This window comes from Carassius auratus, chromosome 31, assembly GCF_003368295.1.
Source record: "Carassius auratus strain Wakin chromosome 31, ASM336829v1, whole genome shotgun sequence".
NCBI classification, from domain to species: Eukaryota; Metazoa; Chordata; class Actinopteri; order Cypriniformes; family Cyprinidae; genus Carassius; species Carassius auratus.
The window spans coordinates 10560539-10585999 of NC_039273.1; the positions used below are offsets into that span (position 1 = coordinate 10560539).

The following is a 25461-nucleotide window of genomic DNA, read 5'->3' on the forward strand; positions in this document are numbered from 1 at the left end:
ATTCAAGATGTAGATTAATATTTTCTATCAGAAAAGATTTGGAGAATTTAGCATTATAATCAATGCAGTGTCTGTAGTGTATGGGTGCCATCCGAATGAGAGTTCAAACAAATGATAAAATCACAATAATCGACAAGTAATTATCATGACTCCAGTCCATCAGTTAACATATTGAGAAGCAAAAAGCTGAGTGCTTGTAATAAAACCCTTGCATCCAAGCCTTGCTCATTCTGACGGCACCCATTCACTGCAGAGAATCCACTGGTGAGAAAATTATGTAGGAAAGGAAAGATCAGACAAAAATGTTGATGTGCAATAAGTCACATAATTGGCATAGAAAGAAAATGTCTCAAAAGACAAACAACCGAGATCTTTGAACTCCTTCTTCATCTTCTTTGTCTCCAACTATATATTTCATGAGAAAATGTGTACCCTTCTGTCTTGCCCTCCAATACAGCAGCCAGCTGTGATTAGTCAATCTCTTGCAGTTGCTTTAGTACAGAAGTTTTAGAAGGTATGATAAAAGTTATGGCAAATCGCAAAAAAAAAAATAAAAAAAAAGGAATTAAAAAAAGGAAAAAGAAAAGGAAAAAGAAAAGGAAATTCTGTCAAAACATCAATAGTCATACAAAACACAATAGCCATTCATTTAACACATGACACAAGTCACTGAAATTGAAAATCGTAATTTTTTATAGTTCCAATGTTAGTCTACAATCCGTTCATCGATTTTTTTTTTATCATTTTGAATTAAATTGGAAAATTTAGTTGGAAGATGTTTAATATTTAGATTAGATTATTTAATATTTAAGTATTTGACAGTGACTTGCATCAGACTGTATTTTATACACCATAAAAAATAATAAAAAATTTGGTCCCACTTTATATTAGGTGGCCTTAACTACTATGTACTTACATAAACAATAAGTACAATGTACTTACTGTGTTCATATTGTATTGTAAAACACTTTTGCTGCTATTGAGGTGGGATAGGGGTAAGGTTAGGGAGAGGGTTGGAGCTATGGGTAATATTTGGAATTTGACTAACTATGGCCTTTTTTCTAACACTGAGCGACGTAACATAATCGATGAAACGTTCCATGGGCCGCTGTCCAAGGTCCTGATGCGTTTTCTGGAGTAGCTGTACTGCACCGCAGCTGTCCCCGGATGTGGGTCAAGCATGAGCTGAATAGTGAAATCCTTTTACTCACTGATCAGCGTGTACAGAACGGAGGATAATGCATTGACAGTCATGCTTTTTTACTCTTAACACGAAGTGTCTCTACAGACAAGAATGCCTGGGCTATTAGAGGGTCGATGTAAACTTATAACGTTAAGTTATTTCTATCAGTTTAGGGGCAGAGTTTGTTGAGTTTCGTTTTGTGCAACAGCAGGCAAGTTGTCTTTGCATAAATAAAGATCTTTTTAAACAAAATACACTGACTTCTAGTAGTAAATAAAACACAGATTCTGCCTACTAGAGTTACCTACTTATTTCAAAACAGTTATATTTTAGTCAGTTAAACGTTTAAATCAATGTGTATTAAATGCTGTTAATTAATTTAGAAACATGCTTTCTGAAAGTTGTTTTCACACCAGATTTTTTTTTTTCAGAGTAATTACTATATATTAAAATACTACATACTAAATTATGTACATATGCGTGTGTGTGTTTGTGTGTGTGTGTGTGTGTGTGTGTGTGTGTGAGAGAGAGAGAGAGAGAGAGAGATAAATAATGGCACAAACTGTTGTATTCAAACCACCGCCTGAAAGATCCTAAATAAATCAACAGCGATCAGCAAAGGTTGCTATGGTTACCTCGTCAAGCGAACACTAATTCTGTTCTCGTCTCGACTTGTGTTTGACTTTTGACTTTTGGCCTATGCAGTAAAAAAGAATCTTAAAGATCTACCAATAAATTTGGTCCTTTGACCTCTGATTTTCTACATTTGTTAGTAGAGCTTTCTAAAAAAATAAAATAAAATACAAATAAAAATAAAAACCCGTGGAGAGAGAGAGAGAAAGAGAGAGATGGGGGTGGTTGAAGGTGATCATCTAAATGCGCAGCGCATATCAGGGATCATTGTGAGTCTGCGTGGATATTAGTGTTACAACAATACAGAGAATAGCGAATTACTTACACGTCACATCCCTTAACTCAAACCCTGGCTTTTCTATATATTTATGTGCGTGTATTTTGCATTCATTGCCTTAATTAGACGTTTGTTCCCTCGTTCATCTTTGAGAGGGAGAGAGAGAGAGAGAGAGAGAGAGAGAGATACTACTTGTCCACAGAAGTTTTTCGGGGCGTCTTAGGGAATGTTTGTGCACCAGCGCGCCACAGCAGTTACAACGCCCGAGACTAACATCGCGAGACACTGCATTCTGCATCGTGTTGACACGTCCTTTAGGGAGACCATCTGCATACTGGGACAGTAAGATTCATCATTCATTGTATACTATTCATTCTTGCTATGGCATATTAGTGAATTCTGTATCGAAACGCATTTCATTCATTTTGCTGCATGTGTATTGAAATTGAATGTGCAGTACGGATCAATAGCTCTAGTATGGATGAATTGTGGAGCGAATACTTCCGTTTTATACGTCAGTTTTTATGCAGTTTAATGCGAATTTGGTGATCGAAATGCTATTTAATGGGGTTGGGTGGAGAGTGATTTGACGACGGTCTGCGATATATTGTGTGTTAGACAGCTGGGAGTTGTGCGGCTTGCACGAATGAATCATTGTTACATTTACCAGTTTAGTGCAATGTGCATTCCTTACAATAAAATCTAATGCATTAAAACACACACACACACACACACACACACACACACACACACACACACACACACACACACACACACACACACACGATCAGCGTGCAACATCGCCCCTTTTAAAGAACTGATCACTGTCATGGAGCTCCTGCACATGTTGTTATTAAAACACGTTAGAAAGAGCTTGTATGATAGAACACAACTTAAAGTATTATTAGGCAATAAATGATTTTATTGTACAGTTCAGCATATCCCAGAATTTATCCACCGTATTATGATGATTTCCTATTCACGTTTTTGATGTATTAATGGTCAATGACTTACAAGGCTTTATTCACCCTACATGAATTATGTTGAAACCTTATTGCTATAGCCACCACCCAAACTATTATGCCACAAAATGGCAGCAGCAACTTATAAGGGAATGTAGATATCTATTACTTTATATCCATTTCATTTATTGCAGATATTGCAGACATTCTTAACATATGTATATATAAATTGCATTCAGTGTGTTGAATTATATATATATATATATATATATATATATATATATATATATATATATATATATATATATATATATATATATATATTCTTAACATTATGAGCAGTCTTATTTTTACCCCTTTCTTACCTCATTGCTGAATAGTTTATTCCTAAATGAATATAATTAATATATTTAATTTACATTATGCATTACATTATATAAAAATAAATATTTACACATTTGCAAATGTGTGAAGTCTGTGTGAAGTCACCTTTTATCTTTAAATCAGCTTTTTTGTTTACTAGCCCTTGTGTTGTGATTTCTGAAACTGTTGAGTAAAGGCATAATTTATGTAATTATTACTTGTTGATCTCTATTTTAAATGAACTCAGCATAAACAACCCTTTGACAAGATTTGATTGCAGTGAATAGGAGATCAGTCTCTCTCCTTCCTTCCTCTTTCCTTTCCCTGTTTGTGTTAGATAGTATAACATATCCACTGCAGAGCCTCTGCAACTGTTATGTCGGTATTCATTTCTATTCTTGTTGCTCTCTGGTGTCTTTTGAAAGCACGTTATTTTGTTGCATGTGTATGTGCAAATGAACTGTTTTACAATTTTTCTCTCTGTTCAGTTTTTAATGGACCTCTGCAAGTGCACCATTAAAAATTACACTACATTAAATGGTGTTCAGTTACAACCACTCACCTCTAATGATATAAGGACTGCAGATGAACAGGTTTATATGTGTTTGATATTGAGTTGAGATCCCAGTTTAACACCTTTTATAAAGAGGCAGGATATTAGCACTGCAGGCTTTTCTGCACTTGATTTAAGACAAATTTTAATTGATTATGGCATCACTTTCAAACTACATAAAGTATTGGTCTTTATTGTCTGCATATAGTACGCATCGATAAATAGACCTAACACTTTATGAAACACTCCATGCGGTTTCATATATAAAATGTATAACTATATACAAACAATAAAGTCAGATAAGTATACAACTTTATGTAAACCCATGCATCTCATAAAAGAGAAATTAATGAATTGTGTAGTAAAGCCATTACATGTAAAAGTGTAGTGCAGATATATATATTTTTTTACTTTTTTTATCACTGCTACAGTATATGTTTTGTATGTATCAATATATAGTAATTTGTGTTCCATATATTGCAGTATGTTGATAAATATGCTACATATAAATAGCAGTTTCCCATAGATGGAAATTATTTAATATATTGCATTATATTTTCAAGTATATTCCCATATAATTTTGTTTCATCATAGCTGACCTCATTTTGTTATTTTCAATATCAGAATGTACATAGACACATTTTCAGCTGTACTTTGAAGTCCTTGGTTTATAAGATTGTGCAGCACATTTTTATGATTTTATAATTAACATGCACAACGAAGCAATGACAAATAAATAAACTAATGCGTGTGATGGTATATTATAAAAATGTGTTTACTCACTGTGTGTGTGTGTGTTTTAAAATGTAGTAAAGCACACAAAGTACAATATTATGCACACACAGTATGAGATATAGTCACAATTACATTTGTATATTATGAAGTTTATTATTGAATATAAATGTACATACATTACAATATTTTTAAGTAAATTGTCACATATTTTGATTGTTAATAAACATATACAAGTAAACATATTTTCTTTGAGTAGGTGAACTCACAGAATTAACCCTACAAAATCCAGTAGTGAGACACAATTAGTTAGTATTAGTGTGTCATTAGTTTGTATCGTAATGTGTGCATCTTGCATACTGTGACACACTAACAGATATGGGCATAAACACACACAATTAGGTTACTCCATGTAGGTTTAAGTGCCAACTCTGATGACCTCGTTATTTCCTGTGTGTTCAGCATTTTTGACATTTGGCATAAATTCTACATTCAGTTTTCGCAAGCCTGTTTTCAGCCACTGACACCCTGTTTAAATGATTTGTGCTTGTATCACATACACTACAGTGCTTCTTTAATAATAACTAATCACTCTGATACCTTGGGGCTCATGGCACAGTAATTGATGTCAACCCATGCAATACCTTGTGATTTGTACTGAGAGAAAAGAATGAAGAAAGAAAGGGACGCCAAATTCCTGATTTATGCTATGTATTCTCTCAGTGTTTTAAAGAGAGAAATGTGTCTATATGTTAATGGTAATCCCCCTCCTTCCTCTTCAAACAGCAAATGACAATCTAAATATAGTTGTGCAGACTTTAGTGACTTAGTTCACTATTGGTCAGCCTAGTTTGGCATTAACACACATTTTTGTAGAATGGCCAGAGATCCATCTCATGCATGTGCAACAGATTTTATCCATCCTCAAGGAGGAAAATGAATAAATCCAATGCATATCCCTTTCGTTCCCTGCATATTGGTAATTTATGGTCTTTTCTTTCTTTCTTTCTTTCTTTCTTTCTTTCTTTCTTTCTTTCTTTCTGCACACTAAACCTGGATATATTGTGTCGGGACAAATTACTTTAACCTCAAATAGCTAGTGGAGCAGGGCAGATGTAATACAGCTATATAGCAATATTGGAACATTGCAACATTGTGGTGTCTCTGTGCTGTGGGTGTGTTAATAGATATTATTGGGGGCAGTGAAAACCATGGTTGTCAGCTGGTCAGACTGACATGCCTTATTACCTCTGCAAAGTCATTTGGAGTGTGATAATAACCTTGGATGGATCTCTGGTCTCGAGAGGTTGGGGAGAGCAGGCATGACTTGTTTTTGTTTACACCGGCATCCTATTTAGAATAGTTTTTTTTTTTTTAATTCTGTAATTTGAGTTTCAGTAATGTAATCTTTTGGATAAAAAGTTTAGCAAAAGCCAAATTCAATAGCAATTATAAGAAGTCTTTCTTCCCAACATTAGATATGATGACTTTGACTTGTCTATTTGAAATGAAAACCAGTACAAACCTACACTTCCAATGAACATAAAAATCCTACACTATTATTTACAAGTTTGGCATCAGTAGATTCAGTAGATCAATAGGTTCAGCTTTGCTATAACAGGAATAAATTACATTTTGTAAAACTTTTAATATTACCATTTTATTGTATTATTGATCTTATATATGTATCCTGACCGGGTGGGCATTTACTAAAAAAAAATATTTACTATAGCATATTTACCAACCCCATTTCTTCTAAATGGTAGGATATAAGCAAAAAAAAAAAAAAAAGAAGAAAAAGAATTCACAACAGAATGCAGACAAAATGATAGAAAGATAAAAATATCATGATTATTTACACATATGCAAAACTAAATCGCATTACTTCTGCGATGGTATGTGAAAATAAATCCCATTTCAGTCTAGAATGTAGTGAAATTACATTGGATGTCATAGACCTCAAAGCCAGGAAAATGCTTAAGGAATGGCACTAAATCTGTCACATACTGTAGGCTATGAAGTGCCACCTGTCCCTGAAGTATGCCCTTCAGCTAGCCAAGCTGTCAGTAGCAGGGTTTGACCTCTAAATGCTAACACACTCCACATAATATTTTGCCAGTTTAGACAAAATATCAACTACTCAAACACGTTGGTAAAAAAAAATCCTGCCTATCAGTTCCTCATACAGGATGGCCCACCTCCTATATTTTGTTCTGTCATTAGAATCAGTTTTACCTAATTGTGAAGACATGTCCTTTTGTGGAAAGGATTTGTTGTGACTAATGTGCCCCGGAGAATGTGCAAAGGAAAAGTGTTTAGGCATACAGCCTCTCTGTGGTCTCTGATAGCTTGAGCACACACTCTGAAATGTTGACACTCACACTTCAAAGGCAGAGGAAACACACATGCACAGCACAGACATACATTTTCAAATTTACACTTTCCTAGAGACGACATTCATTGTAAAAAAAAAAAACGATTTTTCCCCACCTATATTTCTTTGGATGTTTTGACATTTAGTTAGAATTTGTTTATCCAGGGAGTAAGAAGAACAAAGTTTACCCTTACATGGCTTTGGCACTGGTAAGCATCTCTCTCTGTTTTGTTACAGGTTGGTTGGTCTGTTTCGCTTCTTTGTGTATTTTTTTTTTTTTTTAACGAACATCCTTGTCTAGCATGTCTCAGTGATTTTGAGGAATTGCTGGGGGAGTTCTCCGGCAGTCAGCTTCATTATACCCACTAATTACAGCGAGAGCTACAGAGCAGCTGTTTCACTCTTTCTTCCTCCAGCCCTCCATCCAGCTACGTATCCATCCATCCATCACACTTATGCTCTCTTTATCTTTTTCATTCTCCCATTTAAGTGTACCAAAGTCTCCCCTACAGCTCCTTCCTTCCCCTGCCTTCATGAGATTGGTGCTTGTGATGAAGAGAATTGAATCAGGAATTATTCTAGCAATACAGTGAGCTGCGTCATAAGGCTGTGCTCTATCGTACGGCTATTTTGGATAAACAACTTAATAATAAAAGGACCTATATGGTTTTCGCTACACACATGTACTGTTTGTGGTCAGTGTAGTTGGTGGCCATGTATGATGTAATACTGTGCATTTACAATAGAGTGTGTTGAAACCAGCCTTTTCGATCTCTATATCATGAATATTTCCACCACAATTCAATTTCCACCATCCCAAATAATGAATGTGTGTAATACCATTATGTGGTGGTAATGAGTGGTTTAAAAATATATATACAGGTGCATCTCAATAAATTAGAATGTCGTGGAAAAGTTCATTTATTTCAGTAATTCCACTCAAACTGTGAAACTTGTGTATTAAATAAATTCAGTGCACACAGACTGAAGTAGTTTAAGTCTTTGGATATTTTCATTGTTATGATTTTGGCTCACTATACATAAAATAACAAAAGAAAAAAAATAGTGAATTGATGGCCTTCTGGAAAGTATGTTCATTTACTTTATATGTACTCAGTACTTGGTACTCCTCTTGCTCCTTTTGCTTTAATTACTGCCTCAATTCGGCGAGGCATGGAAGTGATCAGTTTGTGGAACCGTGAGGTGGTATCTTTGACAGTGGCCTTTAGCTCATCTGCATTTTTTGGTCTCTTGTTTCTCATTTTCCTCTTGACAATAGCCTATTGATTCTCTATGGGGTTCAGGTCTTGTGAGTTTGCTGGTCAGTCAAGCACACCAACACCATGGTCATTTAACCAACTTTTGGCATTGTGGGCAGGTGCCAAATCCTGCTGGAAAATGAAATCAGCATCTTCAAAAAGCATAACAGCAGAATGAAGCATGAAGTGCTCCAAAATTACTTGGTAAACGGGTGCAGTGACTTTGCTTTTCAAAAAACACAATGGACCAACACCAGCAGATAACATTGCCCCCCCAATCATCACAGACTGTGGAAACTTAACACAGGACTTCAAGCAACTTGGGCTATGAGCTTCTACACCCTTCCTCAAGACTCTAGGACCTTGGTTTCCAAATGAAATACAAAACTTGCTCTCATCTGAAAAAAGGACTTTAGACCACTGGGCAACAGTCCAGTTCTTCTTCTCGTTAGCCCAGGTAAGTCACCTCTGACATTGTCTGTGGTTCAGGTGTGGCTTAACAAGAGGAATATTACAGCTGTATCCAAATTCCTTGACACGTTTGTGTGTGGTGGCTCTTGATGCCTTGACCCCAGCCTCAGTTCATTCCTTGTGAAGTTTACTCAAATTCTTGAATCGATTTTGCTTAACAATCCTCATAAGGCTGTGCTTCAGTTGGTTGTGCATCTTTTTCTTCCACACTTTTTCCTTCCACTCAACTTGCTGTTAACATGCTTGGATACAGCACTCTGTGAACAGCCAGCTTCTTTGGCAATGAGTGTTTGTGGCTTACCCTCCTTGTCAAGGGTGTCAATGACTGTCTTCTGGACAACTGTCAGATCACCAGTCTTTCCCATGATTGTGTAGGAATCCTTTGCAGGTGTTTTGAGTTGATTAGCTGATTGGCATGTCATCATATTCTAATTTGTTGAGACAGTGAATGGGTGGGGTTTTGGTAAATGTGAGCCAAAATCATCACAATTACAAGAACCAAAGAACTACTTCAGTCTGCATGCACTGAATTTATTTAATACACAAGTTTCACAATTTGAGTTGAATTACTGAAATAAATGAACTTTTCCACGACATTCTAATTTACTGAGATGCAACTGTATATATATTTTATTATTATTATTATTATTATTATTATTATTTATTTATTTATTTATTTATTTATTTATTTATTTATTTATTTATTTTTCAGATCTGATGGTGATTTGAAGAACGGCAGCATTTTCCCAGTGTACCTGTTTACCATCCAGCACTTTGTTGTTCCCCTCTGCTAATAATCGCATCAGTGCTCCAGACAAAATGGCTTCCACAGTGAGAAAATGTCAGCACCTGTTTGTAGCACTCATCCTACCCCCTTTGGTAAGCTATGTGCACATTTTATCTTATATAAACAAGGCAAATCCATTGGATTAATGGGCTGGAATTGCATGAAAGTACCGCTGATTTAAACATGATGGAATTGAAAAGCACAATACATTCCTAATTGTAAAATGGAGACAGACCATCCTAGTATACATATAAAGGTGCTGTACATATTTTTTTAAACCTGTCAATATGTCCTGACAGTAGAATTTGAGACAGATAATCTGTGAAAAAAATCAAGCTCCTCTGGCTCCTCCCAGTGGTCCTATTGCCATTTGCCATAAGTCATGCGCTCCCGGTAAAAAATAACCAATCAGAGCTGCGGTCCGTAACTTTGTTTGTGTTCAAAATGTAGAAAAATGTATATAATAAGCGAGTACAGCATGAATCCATTTTCCAAACCGTGTTTTTGGCTTGTCCTGAATCACTAGGGTGCACCTATAATAAGTGTTTATATTCGGACTATTTTAGATTGCCTCGGGGGTACCGCGGCGGAGTAACCCAGTACCTTTGTGATTCTTCATCCAGACATAAACAGAGAGAAGTAGTTCCGGCTACGATGTTCTTCCGCAAGACGCAAGCAGTTCTGTTTATTAACCGCTAGAGCGTCAAAAGTTCCCTACCGCAGCTTAAGGCTTCAGAAAATAAATATTCTGAAGAGGAGAATTAAAAGTTCGAAGGAAAGAGAGATTGTGTTGGAGAAGGAGGAAGAGAGAGAGTGAGCGTGAGAGAAATGTTATGACGGGGTGGGGTATTGGGGAGAAAAAGAGACCCCTGCACGTCCTTTGTCATGCTCTTGCTCTTGTTATTGGAATCTGTAAATGATCCACATACAATAGGTCAAATTTAGAGGCATTTATTATTTTCTGGATGACTGCTGGTTTTATACACATGGTGTCCTCTCATAACTGAGGGGAGAAGTGCCTTCTTTGTTTACATGAAGAACCATTCTCTCTTTGGTCTACTGTCTGTACCGCCAGCTGAGGAGAAACAAACGTCCAAGGGCAATTTACGTCACATACACACTGGCACTTAGATGGTTCCTGGCATCTAATGCTCATTGGCACAAGACAGGCCAAATGTAAACTGCCCAAGACCCAAAACAGTTATGGTACAATGAGTACTCCGAGCAACAAAGGCCATGCTGTTTTATTTTACTTTATGTTAACTCAAAAAGCTGGCAGTGCATGGCACTGCAGTAAATGTTTTCAAAAGATTGTACTTCTGCTCTGTCTCAGTTGGAATTTGAATTAAGACCATTACAGGATGAACAGTGTTACTTCTGTTGAAAAAAAATATTTGCATTTTATTAGTGCTGAATGAAAGATAATAGCAGATTCAAAAACATGCAAAAACTAAAAGCAAACTGATAATAATCAACAAATGATTAAAGACCCAAAAATTCAATTATATAAACTCATTGAAATGACAATATATATATAATCTAAACAAAACACCAAACACAAGCAACAAATTTAAAAATAAATCTTATTTATTCAGATGAAGTATAAATCTTGATTAGACCACACACACACACACACACACACACACACACACACACACACACACACACACACACACACACACACACACATTCCATTTACCTGAGTGTAAATGCAATGTGACATTCCCACACCCACACTTAAGCCAGCAAGACTGGCTTAATGGTGTAGAAAGATATAGAGGACAAAAAAAAAATTGACAGCAAAATAAGCAAGGGTGTAGAAAAAAGAAAGAAAGAAACATACTGAGAATGAACTAGTTTTAAGGATTTGCTTGTTTGTATGAATATTTGTGTTGCTGTCATGATGTAGGAGTGATTTGCGTATAGTCTCTTTATGATGGAAATCAGCTTTGTGATGCAGTCAGGGTGAGGGGTGAGAGCTTACACAGCCCTTATGAATATTAATGCAGGTGCTCATGTTTAGAACATTTTACTCATGTTTTCAAGGCTATACTCAAGGAGCACAGTGCTCTGAGACCACTTATTACACTAACCAGAGTATCAGGGGTCTCAAATCAGCAGTATTAAGGAGGGTTCCAAAAGTGATTAGTTTATTAATTATTTTTCATGATGCGATTTCATATCCATCGTGCATTGTAGGCAGTTCTGTTGATGAAGGATTTTTCTTTTAACATGGGAATCTGTTCAGGTTTAAAAGCATATTTCACCAAAAATGAGAAATGAGAATTTATTCACCCTCAGGCCATCCAAGAGTTTGGAGTTTGTTTCTTTATCATTACATCAAGGGCCTTAGCTGGGGTTCGTGGGGCTCCGGTGCAGGTTGTGCCTATGGGCCCTGTTTGAAATCATCTAAATAGTACAAATAAATAAATAGAACAAATATAGAAATTAAACAATGTGTGTTTGTTGTTTAGGTTTGTAGGTATTTAAGGAACAGAAACCAAATAATCAAATGTAAAATAGCATTAAATGGTCTTCACTGAATACATTAAATATAAGTAATTGTTTCTCATATGGACCTCAGTGATAAAACGCATGGATTCTGATGGTGGTTTATTCACAGTGGAGGAGCGAGCTCTGTAAACAGTCACATGATTGTCTGCTGTAAATAAAATTAATTTTATTTACAAATGTATTCTTATTTTGTAAAATGTATTTAAAAATACTTATTATGTCAATTGTATTTGTATTATTCTAAGCATATTTTATAATATATTATTTATTATTTATTTAAATCGCCTGTTTAAAAATAGGAAAATAGATGCAAGCTATAGTTAGTTATATAATTATACGTGATATATATCTGTTTATAATACAAATGTTAAAATTGTATTTCATACCTGCTGCTGCCATAATAAAGACCCATTTAGAATGTTTATGTGCTTTCCTTCTCTTTCTGCTTCCAGTTGCTGTGGTGCAATAGTTATGAAGTATTGTTCTTCGAAATACTTGAATACAGAATTTCATAAATAAATGTGTATGCAAATTACACGGAAGTACAACATTACCTTATGGTGCTCAAGTGCTCAAAAAATTCAAGACACTGAATTTTGAATTGATTTAGTCTCGTAAACTCAGAGATGTGGTTTCGGACGGCAAATAAATGACCACACAACCTTGGTGTTTGTCAAAAAACAGAAAGTATTTCGGAAAGGGGATTTTTACGTGGGTGGTGGTGAGAGAAAAACACAGACATCCTATATTTGGACAGCATTAAAATCACCAACTACCCCATGTAAATGGGGAGAATCACTTACACCCCCCTGAAAAACAATTACTGTCCGAATAGGGCTATAGATTTGTTCTTATTAAAACTACAAAGTAATTCTTTCAAGAGCAGTGAGTGATTTTCTCTCTTTTATTTTCTTGGATTAGCATTAAGGACACCGGCAGCTGCTAGTAAATTAGAAATAGTAAATGCATCCAATATTATACTCATCCGATTGTATCCAATGTATTTTTTCATTCAAGTGCAAGAGGAGGCAAACCTCAATTCGATGTTCAAGGGCTATGTTCAGTTGGTTGAAATCACCGGGTGTTTTAAGGTGTTTTAACTTTAAACTGTCGCTTCTAGCCAAAATCCAAGTCCATAATAAGAGCACTTACTCTAGTGAAAAAGTCCATCACATGTTGTCTTCTCACATCAAAACATATTTGTTTAGAACTGTTTGTGCTTTCAAACAGAGCTTGGTCTTTGCATATTTCTCTCCTGGTTCCGACAAGATGACGGATTCACTGGAAGAAACATTATTATAGATTATGTACTTGTAACTGGCCAGAAGCAATAGTGGATCTTTGTGGATGCCTTAATGAATTTCTACATATCTGTTCCATTGAAGAAACATTTTCATACATCCAAAAAAGTGTTAATATTTTATATTTAATCTAACAAGCAAATCCGTTTTCTCTCACATTTTACTTTGACCTTTTATGTTTTCTCAAAGCTTTTAAAGGGTTGTCAAACATATTTCTAATACATAAACATTTCTAAACATGGTTTATTAAAGGCCTTAACTATGATTGTAAACACACAACTGTAACCTAGTTGACGGCAACAAACAAGTCTTTGCTCACATCCATTAATAAAGCTAGGATACATCTGAGTGTCAAGATGTACTCAATACAGACAATAACAGTATATCAACAAAATTCATGTAACTGTTCACCTGGATAGGGTAACTCAACTTTCTGTGTGAAGAAATATATATGCTGTGGAACATTAGTCAATTTTGTTTTTCTACAAAGATATAAGATGAATGGCCTGGTAATACGTGAAGCAGGAAGGAGCGATTGTTTAAAGCGCACACTGAGTGGGAGAGATAAGAAGGAGCAAGCGTTTAAATTGGCTCAGAATGTCATTCCACCCTGGGCTGAAGATATTTAATGTCTTGTGTGCTGAGTGTGGGTGTATGTAATATTTTCTTTATTTGAAAACTGTTTAACATTAAGAAAAGCAATATTCAAGACCTGCTAGGAGTGGGCAGGAGTTTATATGAACATTTTGTTTATCTCCTTGCATGATCAATTAGCGTCGCACACCTGTAGGTCATAGATAGGTGCGTAGGAAAAAAGACTGATATAGTCAAAATATGAGAAAACAAGAAAATCCCCCACACTATCAACTTGCAAAACAATAAAATAAATTCTTTAATAGCAACGTTTCGATCGTATGATCTTCATCAGGCATCAACATTGTATTCAAACTCCATTGTATTTAAAACAACATGACAAATCACAGTGAAGAATCATCAATATATGCCTAACCCTAACCCTAAGTTTGTTCTTCATCAGAACAGATGTAGAAAAATTTTGCGTTACATAACTTCCTCTGCAGTGAATGGGTGCTGTCAGAATGAAAGTTCAAACAACGGTGATTAAAATGCCTTTATGAGTAGATTTGTTTTTTACAAACACATAGCTTTTTACTTCACAAGATGTTAAATGATCTTGAAAACTTGGATGGCCTGAGGGTGAGTACATTTTAAGCACATCTTTATTTTGTGTGAGCTATTTCTTTAAGAAAGTGACAGCAGCATTCTATAAGCAAACCCACACTCAGAAATGTTCTGGACTCACAACCAAAACAGTATTTTTGGTGCTTCATTGCTGTGTGAACAAACATTTTCTACATAAACAGCTGTTGTGTCTAACATTTCACTCTTCCTCATACTGTATCTTTCAGATCTACTGCATGCGTCCAGACTGTGTCATTCAGTTAGAGAAAGAGAAGTGCATGGAAAGGATAGCCATGGATGACCATAGCAGTGAACCTGAACTGGGTAAGAACTGTAAACTGTTTAACTGTAAAGTGCAGCTGTAGATTTACCAGAGACTGCTGTTTGAGTCATCTAAATATAGCATGCTTGCAGATGTTTATAATAAGAAACATTTAAAATAAGTTTTAAAATTAGTTTAAAGTTAGATTAGGAATTTTAAAAGTGATCAGAAATAAATATGCGATGAAATTAAGCCCAAAGCTTTCAGACTAAGCTGGAGAATATAAGACCTTGTGTTTGTGTGTGTATGTGGGGGGGGGGGGGGGGGGGGTATGTTGTCTATTGCTGTCTGCATGTGGCATTGATCTTAATCCTTTGGACAGTCACAATCACATACAGTAATGAAATGCTGACATTTTGATTTGGCAAGAGCTGTCCTTAGGGAATGGATTGAAGCGTTAGCATGAAACTAGAGCTACCCGTAGTTTTAGGCTATACGCCGAAACTTAGGGGGTGGCCCAGCTAAATATGCTTAAAGAACGATTTTCAAATATTATAGAATGCTACTTTTGAATGTTCTCTGCATGTTCTGAAACAAGAAGTAACGTTTAAAAATATGTAAGATAAACATAAAACTAAAACATTTTCAAAGAATCAACAATGCATAAATAACTTTGAGAGCATTATTAAAAACCAGATAACTTTGAACAAATGTTCTATTAATGTTACTTTGAGACAGCCTTGCCAACATGTAAGTCAAGTTAGTTCTGAGAATGTCACCTGTTAGCTGGGGAAGGACATGTACATTGGATATAACATTAAAGCAAATGAGTGCAGAAAGCACACAACGCACAGGATTACTGGAAACTTTCTGTGGTTTGGGCTACAGCAGCTATTTGTACTGCTTCATCTTTATTTATTTATTTATTTTTATCATAAGTAGTCATAATTCATAAGTTCATAAGTCAATTCATAACTCATTTAACATTAAAAACACTGTCTTGGGTCTGTGCTATAGCAGAGCTTATGGCCAACTAAACAGACAAGGCTTTGGAATTTGTAGTAGTATTATTTTTGGTCCTTTTATTATTTTATTTTATTTTATTTTATTTTTGCAGCTGTTTTATATGGGTTTTATTCAGCTTCTGGAGTTTGTTCAACCACAAGCTTCTGCTTTGATTCTGTGTTTGGCACTGCTACAGAAAAAAAAAATGAGATTGAGATTGAAATATACAATAAATACCTAACATGACAGACTATAAAAAGTCTTTGGCAGATGTTGGTCTTTAACGGCTCCTCAGTGGCAGCCCTTGAGTGATACAAGTCCTACATGTTTTGTTTAAGCATACGCCTGCCAGAGATCCATTATTCATTATTCAGATTATTCATCCCAAGCTAATTTAAAAGCTAAAAAAAAAAGTATGTTAAACATAAATAGGAATGTTAGCATGGCATCATTAATATGGTACTATTACATGCTATTATAAATTTGGCTTAAAAATGCCACATCTAGTTTTACACAGTATGTAATGGGGGTCCCTGCATGATCTTTGCATCCACTAAAGCAGTGGGCCGAGGGGGCCTGAGCACAGTTCTAAAGTGGGTTGCAAGATGGCTTAAAAAAGATTTATAATAAAACCAAACATTTTTAAATAAGCTAAAAATCAAGATGTAAGCAAATGTTTTGTTCTCTCAAAGGCTATTTTTATTTATGATCCAGGGTTCTCATAGTCTTGAAAACCTTGAAGACCTGCAAACGTCATGGAAATTACTGAAATATTTTCACATTTTTATAATGAATATGTCAAGGACTAAAATATTTTATCCGTTAGAAATTGCTGTTTGTGAGAAAAAATAAGAAAAAGTAATCACTAATTACTAGAAATGTCATGCACTGTAAATTCATATTGAAGAACATTAATGTAAAGGGGTCATATGATATGATTTCAAGTTATACTTTCTCTTTGGAGTGTTACAAGCTCTTGGTGCATAAAGAAGATCTGTAAAGTTGCAAAAACTAAAGTGTCAAACCCAAAGAGATATTCTTTATAAAATGTACGTCTACCACACCTTTGTAAAATGGCTCATTTAAACACGCCCCCACATCTCTACGTCACTGTGTGGGAAGATTTGCATAACACTGCCCAAATTTAGTTGTAAAAGCAAAAATACTTTGTTTGGCTTTCCCAAACAGGACACAACTGGAAATCAGTGGTTAAGCTGTATTTACAACACTGTTACAGAACCCAAATATTGAGATGTGTGCAGTGCATTTCATGGAGGACTGTTTCCTGATCCTGCTAGAGAAGACTGCAATGCTGGCTGTTCTGACTCACAGTCTGTATGAACATGTACATATGTAAAGGATTTGCCACTGATGATTCAAAGGCGAGTTTTGAGCAGTGTAACATTAGTGTGGTGCTTGTCGTTTGTCCAATTACAAATGCAGACATGGTTTTGTTTAAGTGGCGTGATGCAACGTAATGCGTAAAAACACAGTACAAGTCATTAGAATCCATAATTATGTCCCCACTGGATGCAACAAATGCCTCATTTGTAATGGGTTTTATTGATTTTGTCTTGTAGCACCGGTGATCTGTCCGGGACACGCATCACAGTATGACAAGGGGCGTAACATTTCCGTCACACGTTTGAGGCATTCGGCCAATCACAAGGCACTGGATAGCTGGCCAATCAGAGCACACCTCGCTTTTCAGACCGATGAGCTTTTTAAAAAATGACGTTAGGGTTAGGTGTGTTAGGTGTGGTTAGATGTGTTTCAGAAGGCGGGGCATAAGGGAGCAACAATAATGTACATCATGTGGAAAATAAGTTTTTTTTTTTTTTTTTTTTTTTTTTTTTTTTACCTTAGACAACATAAACACATTAAATTATCAAATACACAAAATAATGTTAATTTTTGGCAACATCATATGACCCCTTTAAAACTTCTGAAATTATTCATGAAGTTAATTATTATTATTATTATTATTATTGCAATTATTTGAATTACAGGTTGTTATTGATATAATTTATCATTCTGTATACATGGGGTCCTACAAAGGGTTCTATGCTTGAATACGGTTTACTATTCCTGTTTTAAATGAAAGGATGCTTAAGGATTTGGAATAGATAATTCCATCCTAAACATTCTAGAATTCTAGAACATTATTTATTCATTTATTTTGAAAGTACAAAAAATGTTAGATATAAACCAAAATGAAACAATCCAGTCGAACTATTAATTTTAAATGTTGAAAGCATTGTTGTGCCTTTGTTGCAGGTTGTTATAATTTAAGAGACAAGATGTTTGAGTGTCTGGCTTGAAAACAGTATTTAAAACACTCCTTTGGCCTTTTGTTAATATAAATGTTTGACATTTACGAACAGACCACCAAGAAGAAAATGTCAACATTACGTTATTTGAATTTATGCATGTAATTTAAAGTGTACACTTGGGTGATTTATTGGGTTGCAGGAAAGAGTGTTCTGTATGAGCCTGCTAATAAGAATGTAAGAATGCAAACGGACTTCAGAAAGAAAATCTCTAATACTAACTGTGAAGCCACTAGATAAAATATATTGTTAGTTGTTTTAATGAAGTCTTTGCAAGAAAATCTGGGTAATATTTTGCAAGCACTGTAAAAACATTCTAAAATTTGAGGGGGCTGAGAGCAGAGGAAAAACACAGCTGGCAGATGCTGGTCTGCTCATGTAAATCAAGATCTGAGATCAACACACACACACACACACACACACACACACCCACACACACACACACACACTTGCTCTCTTTACTATCTCTCGCTGGATCCTTAACCCTTGATGGAGATGATAAGATGCTTTAGCATCACATGGTTAGTTTACTTTGAAAGTCTCCTTTGCCGCTGAATACGTCATCACCAGAGGGATTTATTGAAGATTTATTATTATTTAATTAAAAATAAATATTTATTAAAATGTAATAACTGAGTTTGAGCATATTCCTTAAACGCAAATACAATATTTTATATTCAAAAATTACATGGCATTGTTTTGATTGAATTCCTACACTCTATTGCCTTATTGAAGCAGATGGAAGCCTATTTTTGTCGATTTGCACCGATTTTCACTAAATCATAGGAATGGCTGTCAAGTAGAACACCTAAATATATCTTAAACTAGGCTGTTTCTTTAAATACCCCAATAAAAACTAGTTCAGAGGCAGCGTTACCACAAAACTTTAATGTTGAGATCCTAAGCCTAAGCCCAAGTTCTATATTTTAAGTTTTTTCTTTTTTTTTTTTCAATTACAATAGTTATTAAGTATATTACACAAATGTAATATACTGCAATATACTGTAGGCCTATGTACATGTACACAATTTCCAAATATGCCCATCAAAACATTTGGATTTTATGCAAGTTAATATAAAAGCAGACATGTATATATATATATATATATATATATATATATATATATATATATATATATATATATATATATATATATATAAACACTTTGATACATAATATTGTTGCCTTATCTGATTGCTATATATAATTATGTACTTATGTACAAATGTGAAAACTATATATTGCATTATAGGTAACATGGCAATATCATTCTTGATAAAAGAGCAACATATGTCATATATTACATTTCAATATAGGGTTTCTTGTTGTAGTTGGCTAGGTAGAGATGTAAAGCTTTGATATTTTTCTATGATATGATATTATTTATTATTTATTGTTTATTCGTCTAGTCTGCCGATGGATGTGGGACAACCTCACCTGCTGGCAGCCAGCGAAAATTGGTCAAGTGGTGTGGATGCCCTGTCCTGAGCTATTTGAGGTCATGAGTGAGGAAAATGATGGTGAGTACATGAACAATAGCTCAAATTGTGTGGCTTACTGAGTAGATATGATATTTAGTAATGAGAAACTTTTTTTTTTCTTTGCCTGGGAATCAATCCTTCTCTATAAATAATAATTATAGAGCCATAAAGACTAGAACACCCTAGCAACCCCATAACAATCCACTGCACTCAGAACCTTAGCAACCACATAAAAAAAAATAATAATAATGGAAACAATTTTATAGTTTTAGATTTATTTAAAAATAACGCAGCTTGTTAATAATGTTTATTTGATTTTATTATCGTTTGGCTCTTATTTATCTCTTAGAGTTTTTTCATTCAATATGTTGGATTTTTGCGCCCTTTGTAGAGTTTGGTAAGGTGAGTCGTAACTGCACTGAGGATGGCTGGTCAGAGATGTTCCCTCACTACGTTGATGTTTGCCCTTTTAATGAGAATGGAACAAGTCCAGTAAGTGCCCTTCACCTTTTCTGCTTTCTGTTCCTTCTGTATGTCTTTAGATGATTCCTAAAGTCTTTCAGCCTCCAAAATATCTAAAGAAATGTATCTGTGTTAAGTGCATATTCATCATAGACAGGTGGGCTTTATCGTTTACTGTAGTGTTTGAATTAGCTTGACAATAATTAGCACTTCTTCTTTTTGTTTGCAGGACATGTATTATGTGTCAATGAAGGCTTTGTATACTGTGGGCTACAGCACCTCACTGGTGTCTCTCACCACTGCCATGGTCATTCTCTGCAGGTTCAGGTGAGAGGTCAACCTGGCTCAAGAAAGAGGCCATGAGCATTCATTCGACTCTTAAGCTCCAGAGGAAACTATATGGACACATTTATCTGAGTGAAGTGTTTAGAAAAACACCTGCGCATCTGTATTAGAGAGACATCAGGCATTTGGATACGCAATTGTAAAGTAAACTTATAAACTCAGCATATTAGAATTACATTTCAAATTTTATTAATTACAAATATACAGGAATCAAATGCAAAATATATTAAAATCGATAATTTTATAGTCTTATTATCTAATATATTTTATGATCAATTGATTGGAAGTTTGGTAAGCATCAAAGGTTTTCTTTTAAAAAAAAAATCAAAACTTTTGAATAAGATATATAGGATGCAATTGTGTTATGTTTTATCTAATATTTCATTATTGTGGTTGGCCTTACCCTCAGGAAGCTACATTGCACCAGGAATTTCATTCATATGAACTTGTTTGTGTCCTTCATCCTGAGGGCCATCTCAGTCTTCATTAAAGACGGCATTTTATATGCAGAGGAGGACAGCGACCATTGCTTTATACACACTGTGAGTCTCAGTCTCTCTCTCCTTCACATCACACACAAAATACCCGGGCAGTCATGGTGATGGGCCCATTAACATCCCGGGTTGCCCATGTCATTTCTTTGAGGAAGGAATTAGTCTCAGAATGATACGTTTGTGTTGCTGTAATGTGCTTTAATTTGCTTCAGATAATGAGGTCTCTGTAGTCACCTCACAGTTGCTTTTTGCTTGGCCAACTAGCTAAATGTGCTTTGAATGTGCTCCCATTTAAAGGGATAGTTGATTCAGAAATGAACATTTTGGTACCATTTTCTCACCCTTGTGTAATTCCAAACCTGTCCAGTGAGATTATGTAAATGTAAATTATGCTTTAGTTAATCAAAATCAAATAAACATTCTGATAATGTGAAATTCACTCCATGTTTTTTTTTACTTTTTGCAGGTGGAGTGTAAAGCAGTGATGGTATTTTTTCATTATTTTGTTTTGTCAAACTACTTCTGGCTGTTCATCGAGGGCTTATATCTCTTTACACTTCTTGTTGAGACATTCTTTCCTGAGAAAAGATACTTTTACTGGTACACCATTATTGGATGGGGTAAGACAAGGGATATTATAGCTTATATAGTAAAATTAATAATGAGATAAATATATATATATATATATATATATATATATATATATATATATATATATATATATATATATATATATATATATATATAAAATTAATTCAAATGTGTAAAAATATAAAATATGTATGCATGCAATATGTAAAATACACAAAGTGCACACACACACACATACAAGTTGCAATCATGTAAAAAACGTTATTGATATATTTATTTAAATTGCCCATGTTTTCCCAGGTACCCCGACAATATGTGTGGCTGTCTGGGCAGTCTTAAGAGCTCATTTTGATAACATTGGGTAAGATATATATATAATTAATATTTTATTAAATGAAAAAAAATAACATTTAAATCTGATAAATGTCTGGCATTGCCTGCAGTTGCTGGGATATTAATGACCATGCTGCCATCTGGTGGGTGATCAAGGGTCCTGTTCTCGCCTCGATCATGGTACGGAAAGTGCATCTTCTATCTCAAAAAACTTTTGACTGTAATATTAAGCTATTGCATTATTATCTTGTCTTTTTTTTACTCTCAGATCAACTTTATACTCTTTATTGGCATCATTATAATCCTGGTGCAGAAGTTGCAGTCTCCCGATATTGGAGGGAATGAGTCCAGCATTTATCTGTTAGTCATATACACATACACATACACATACATTAAAAATATACTTACAAATACACATACACAGATTTATACCATTACTTTCGAGATGTGCAGTCTTTTTTATGACATGACTGGGGTGTTGTGTGATTGACAGACGTCTGGCCCGCTCCACTCTTCTCCTCATTCCTCTGTTTGGAATTCACTATACCGTGTTTGCATTCACACCAGAAGATGTCAGCAAAAGAGAAAGACTTGTGTTTGAACTTGGTCTTGGTTCTTTTCAGGTAGAAGTCACCTTTTGTCTTCTCATATTTTAAACTTAAAATATTTGTACAAAAGGCAACTTCATTTCTGTCAGGACTTCTATCATTAAAGATGATTGACACTTAGCATGCAGTTTGGATTGGCTGTATGGTCCTTTTCTGGGCAAAAACTCCCTGCCCATCCATGCAGCCTGTCAGGAAATAAGCAGCAATAACCCGAACAGTAAACCGAACAGAAGACATTATTAATGTTCTTAATGACATTTCAGTGTAAAAACATTATTAAGGATAAAGGGAGTTGATTCAATTAGGAGTATCAGAAAGCCGATTCCTGACTGTGATGGAAGGTGGAGTTTGGGATGGAGAAGGGTAATTTGTTCCTGAGCAAGTGATAAAGCTGCTGAATAAAACTGAATATACCTTACATAGGAATGCTTTGATAGACGTTGTATTCTTAGGCAGACGTGGATCAGCTGAGAGTCAGGTGATGCAAGCTTTAGTCATGTGACCTGGCAGAACTAACACTACACTTTATCTATTTATTTATTTAGTGTATATTTTGTGTACTGTAATGCATGCAGTCTATTTGTTATTTTTAGGTGTGTACTGTATTATTTTCATGTCATTGTCCATTTGAATTGAAAGTATTAGTTATTCCACCTTTATTTATCCAATATATTATATTTAGATATCATTCATATCTTAAGCAATATTATAAAAATGGTTCATTTTGCATAACCAACTGTTTTTACAATTTCCATTTTTCTTCTCAGGGTTTTGTAGTAGCTGTTCTTTACTGCTTTCTTAATGGAGAGGTAAGTCCTTTAAGTGTTATTAAAAAAGATAAATAATGCCTGTAGCTTGGTTATGGGAGAAAACAAAACCCAGTTTCCACATTAACTAATGGACTCCTATTGGAAAAATCAAGATATATTTACAATGCATTTTTTATTATTATTTTTTTTGTTTTTTCTAAGAAAAACACTTTAAAATGTTATAGCAAGTGAGGAATGTAATGAAAAATATATGTATAATTTTTAGCTACTTGAAAAACATTTTCAGTAACAGTAACAGTTTTAGATAAAATCATCTGTTAAAAACATAAATGCAAATGCATATTTTAATTTTACTTTTTTTTTATGTTTTGGTTTTAAGAAAATCTGATTTTATTATTATAAATTCCATCTAGTAAAACATTGCAATTGGATTCTATTTGCATAAAGCAATGTCTCTGGAGGCCCTTTCTCATTACAGTGCTCATTACATCAACCTTACACGTAAATTATTAACCAGCTGGATTTTAAATTCAGGCTCGTCCATGACCAGCATGGAAAGAGATCTGCAGATCTCTTCTTGTAGGATCCAGTCAGCTTAATAACCCACTGAAGTTTCTCCCCAAAGGTGCAGTCAGAAATCAAACGAAAATGGCGAAGCTGGACGGTGAACCGGTACTTTGCGGTGGACATAAAGCACAGGCATCCGTCCCTGGCCAGCAGTGGTGTGAATGGGGGCACACAGCTCTCCATCCTCAGCAAGAGCAGCTCACAGATCCGCATGTCCGGCCTGCAGGCTGAAACACCGGCCACATGAGCACTCAGATGAGCACACTGAAGGCCAAGCTCCTCAGAACCAGAGCTACAAAATAACTTCTGACCGTTGTGTCGGTTGAAGCTGTAATATCTGTCAACCATTCATAGATGACAGGCGTTTGCTATGGAACTTTGAGGAGCTCACAACGATTGGTCTATTGTGTGCAAAGCAAACATAGATACTTTTGATGTGCACTTGTGGATGAATCAGATTTGATCTGAACTGAAAGGAATTACAGGTCAAGGGGAAATAATGAATCCATAGCAATCTAGTATTTAGGATGTTTTCATCCAGAAAGCTAAAGGTTGTGAACAAGGTGGATAGTTTTGTACATGTCAACATCACATGATTGTCTCATGTTCTCATTTCTGTGCTGTCAAGATATGTGACAGTTCGAGATTCTCAACATTTTATCGTCAAAGCATTGTCAAACAGGATGAAGACAGAAGCCGGCCTCACCACAATGGGATGTGGGACATGAGTCATTTTTGAAGGAGAAGAAACCACATTTTTCACACATGGAGCTAAATGATTAACTGATTCCCAATTCCTAATAGTACTGTAATTTAATGTGTAAATATTTTCAAATGTTGTAATTGTAGAATGATGGACTGCAGAGACATCAAGTTTAAGGACAATGACGCGCAATGTGGACGCTTCTTAAACTAACATTGAGAAAAACTAGCATTTGAACCCTCATTAAAACAGTGAGTTACTGTTTCAAATAGTTTTCACGAGTGGATTCCTCTTGTACTTCATGTGCTCCTATTTTTTTAAACAGCTGCTAATTCAAAAAATGTCAATAAGAATTCAACAATACATCAAAGCTCATGCCGCAATATTTGGCATGTTAATATACAGTAATACTGGGTAATAGAGGTGTAATAGACATGTGATATGGATGTTGATTCCTCCCCAAAACATGTCTATGACTATTAGCTGTCACACCGTGAATTTACAGTTGTAAGAGTGATGAGTTAAATTTCTCAGTTAAAAGCCGAGCAATTTCTTTTCGTTTTTCTGACTCATATTTGATATTTTGCTCGTTTTGTATTTTCATGTCATAAAAGCATTTACAAATAGTGCACTTTATTTATATTTGACCCCTTAAGATGTCAATTGCCGTACAAGTTTGCAAGTCTTTGCAACTGATGTCACTTCATTTGAAGATGTTTTCTGCTTCTTCAAAGTGCCTTTTTTGCACAAAAGAGTCATCTGTTTGGTTTTACAAAGACAAACTGCAAGACATAACTGCACCACTCTGTGAAAGTGCTTTTATTATGCTTCAGCAAACCAAGAGGCCTTCAGAGAATTCAAGCTAGTTTTGTTTCCTTTTTCTTTGGTGTATCTTTCTACA

The 25461-nt window shown here is 35.1% G+C and overlaps 1 protein-coding gene across 1 annotated transcript; it reads left to right on the top strand.

The window, feature by feature from the left end:
• Positions 1–2046: 2046 nt before the first annotated feature.
• Positions 2047–24875, top strand: adcyap1r1b (adenylate cyclase activating polypeptide 1b (pituitary) receptor type I). Its single transcript, XM_026213541.1, has 14 exons — positions 2047–2435; positions 9520–9686; positions 14837–14933; positions 19616–19726; positions 20079–20179; positions 20379–20476; positions 20904–21036; positions 21455–21608; positions 21880–21940; positions 22023–22092; positions 22181–22272; positions 22406–22535; positions 23288–23329; positions 23916–24875. The coding sequence occupies exons 2-14, from the start codon at positions 9627–9629 to the stop codon at positions 24102–24104; spliced, it is 1338 nt and encodes a 445-aa protein (XP_026069326.1). The 5' UTR covers positions 2047–2435; positions 9520–9626; the 3' UTR covers positions 24105–24875.
• The last annotated feature ends 586 nt before the right edge of the window (positions 24876–25461 follow it).

Bases quoted from the DNA above. Each gene is read 5' to 3' on its own strand.
- adcyap1r1b (XM_026213541.1), top strand. From the start codon at position 9,627: ATGGCTTCCACAGTGAGAAAATGTCAGCACCTGTTTGTAGCACTCATC. The intron at 22,536-23,287 runs GTAGAAGTCACC...TTTTCTTCTCAG, and splicing joins TTGGTCTTGGTTCTTTTCAG to GGTTTTGTAGTAGCTGTTCT. The intron at 23,330-23,915 runs GTAAGTCCTTTA...TTCTCCCCAAAG, and splicing joins ACTGCTTTCTTAATGGAGAG to GTGCAGTCAGAAATCAAACG.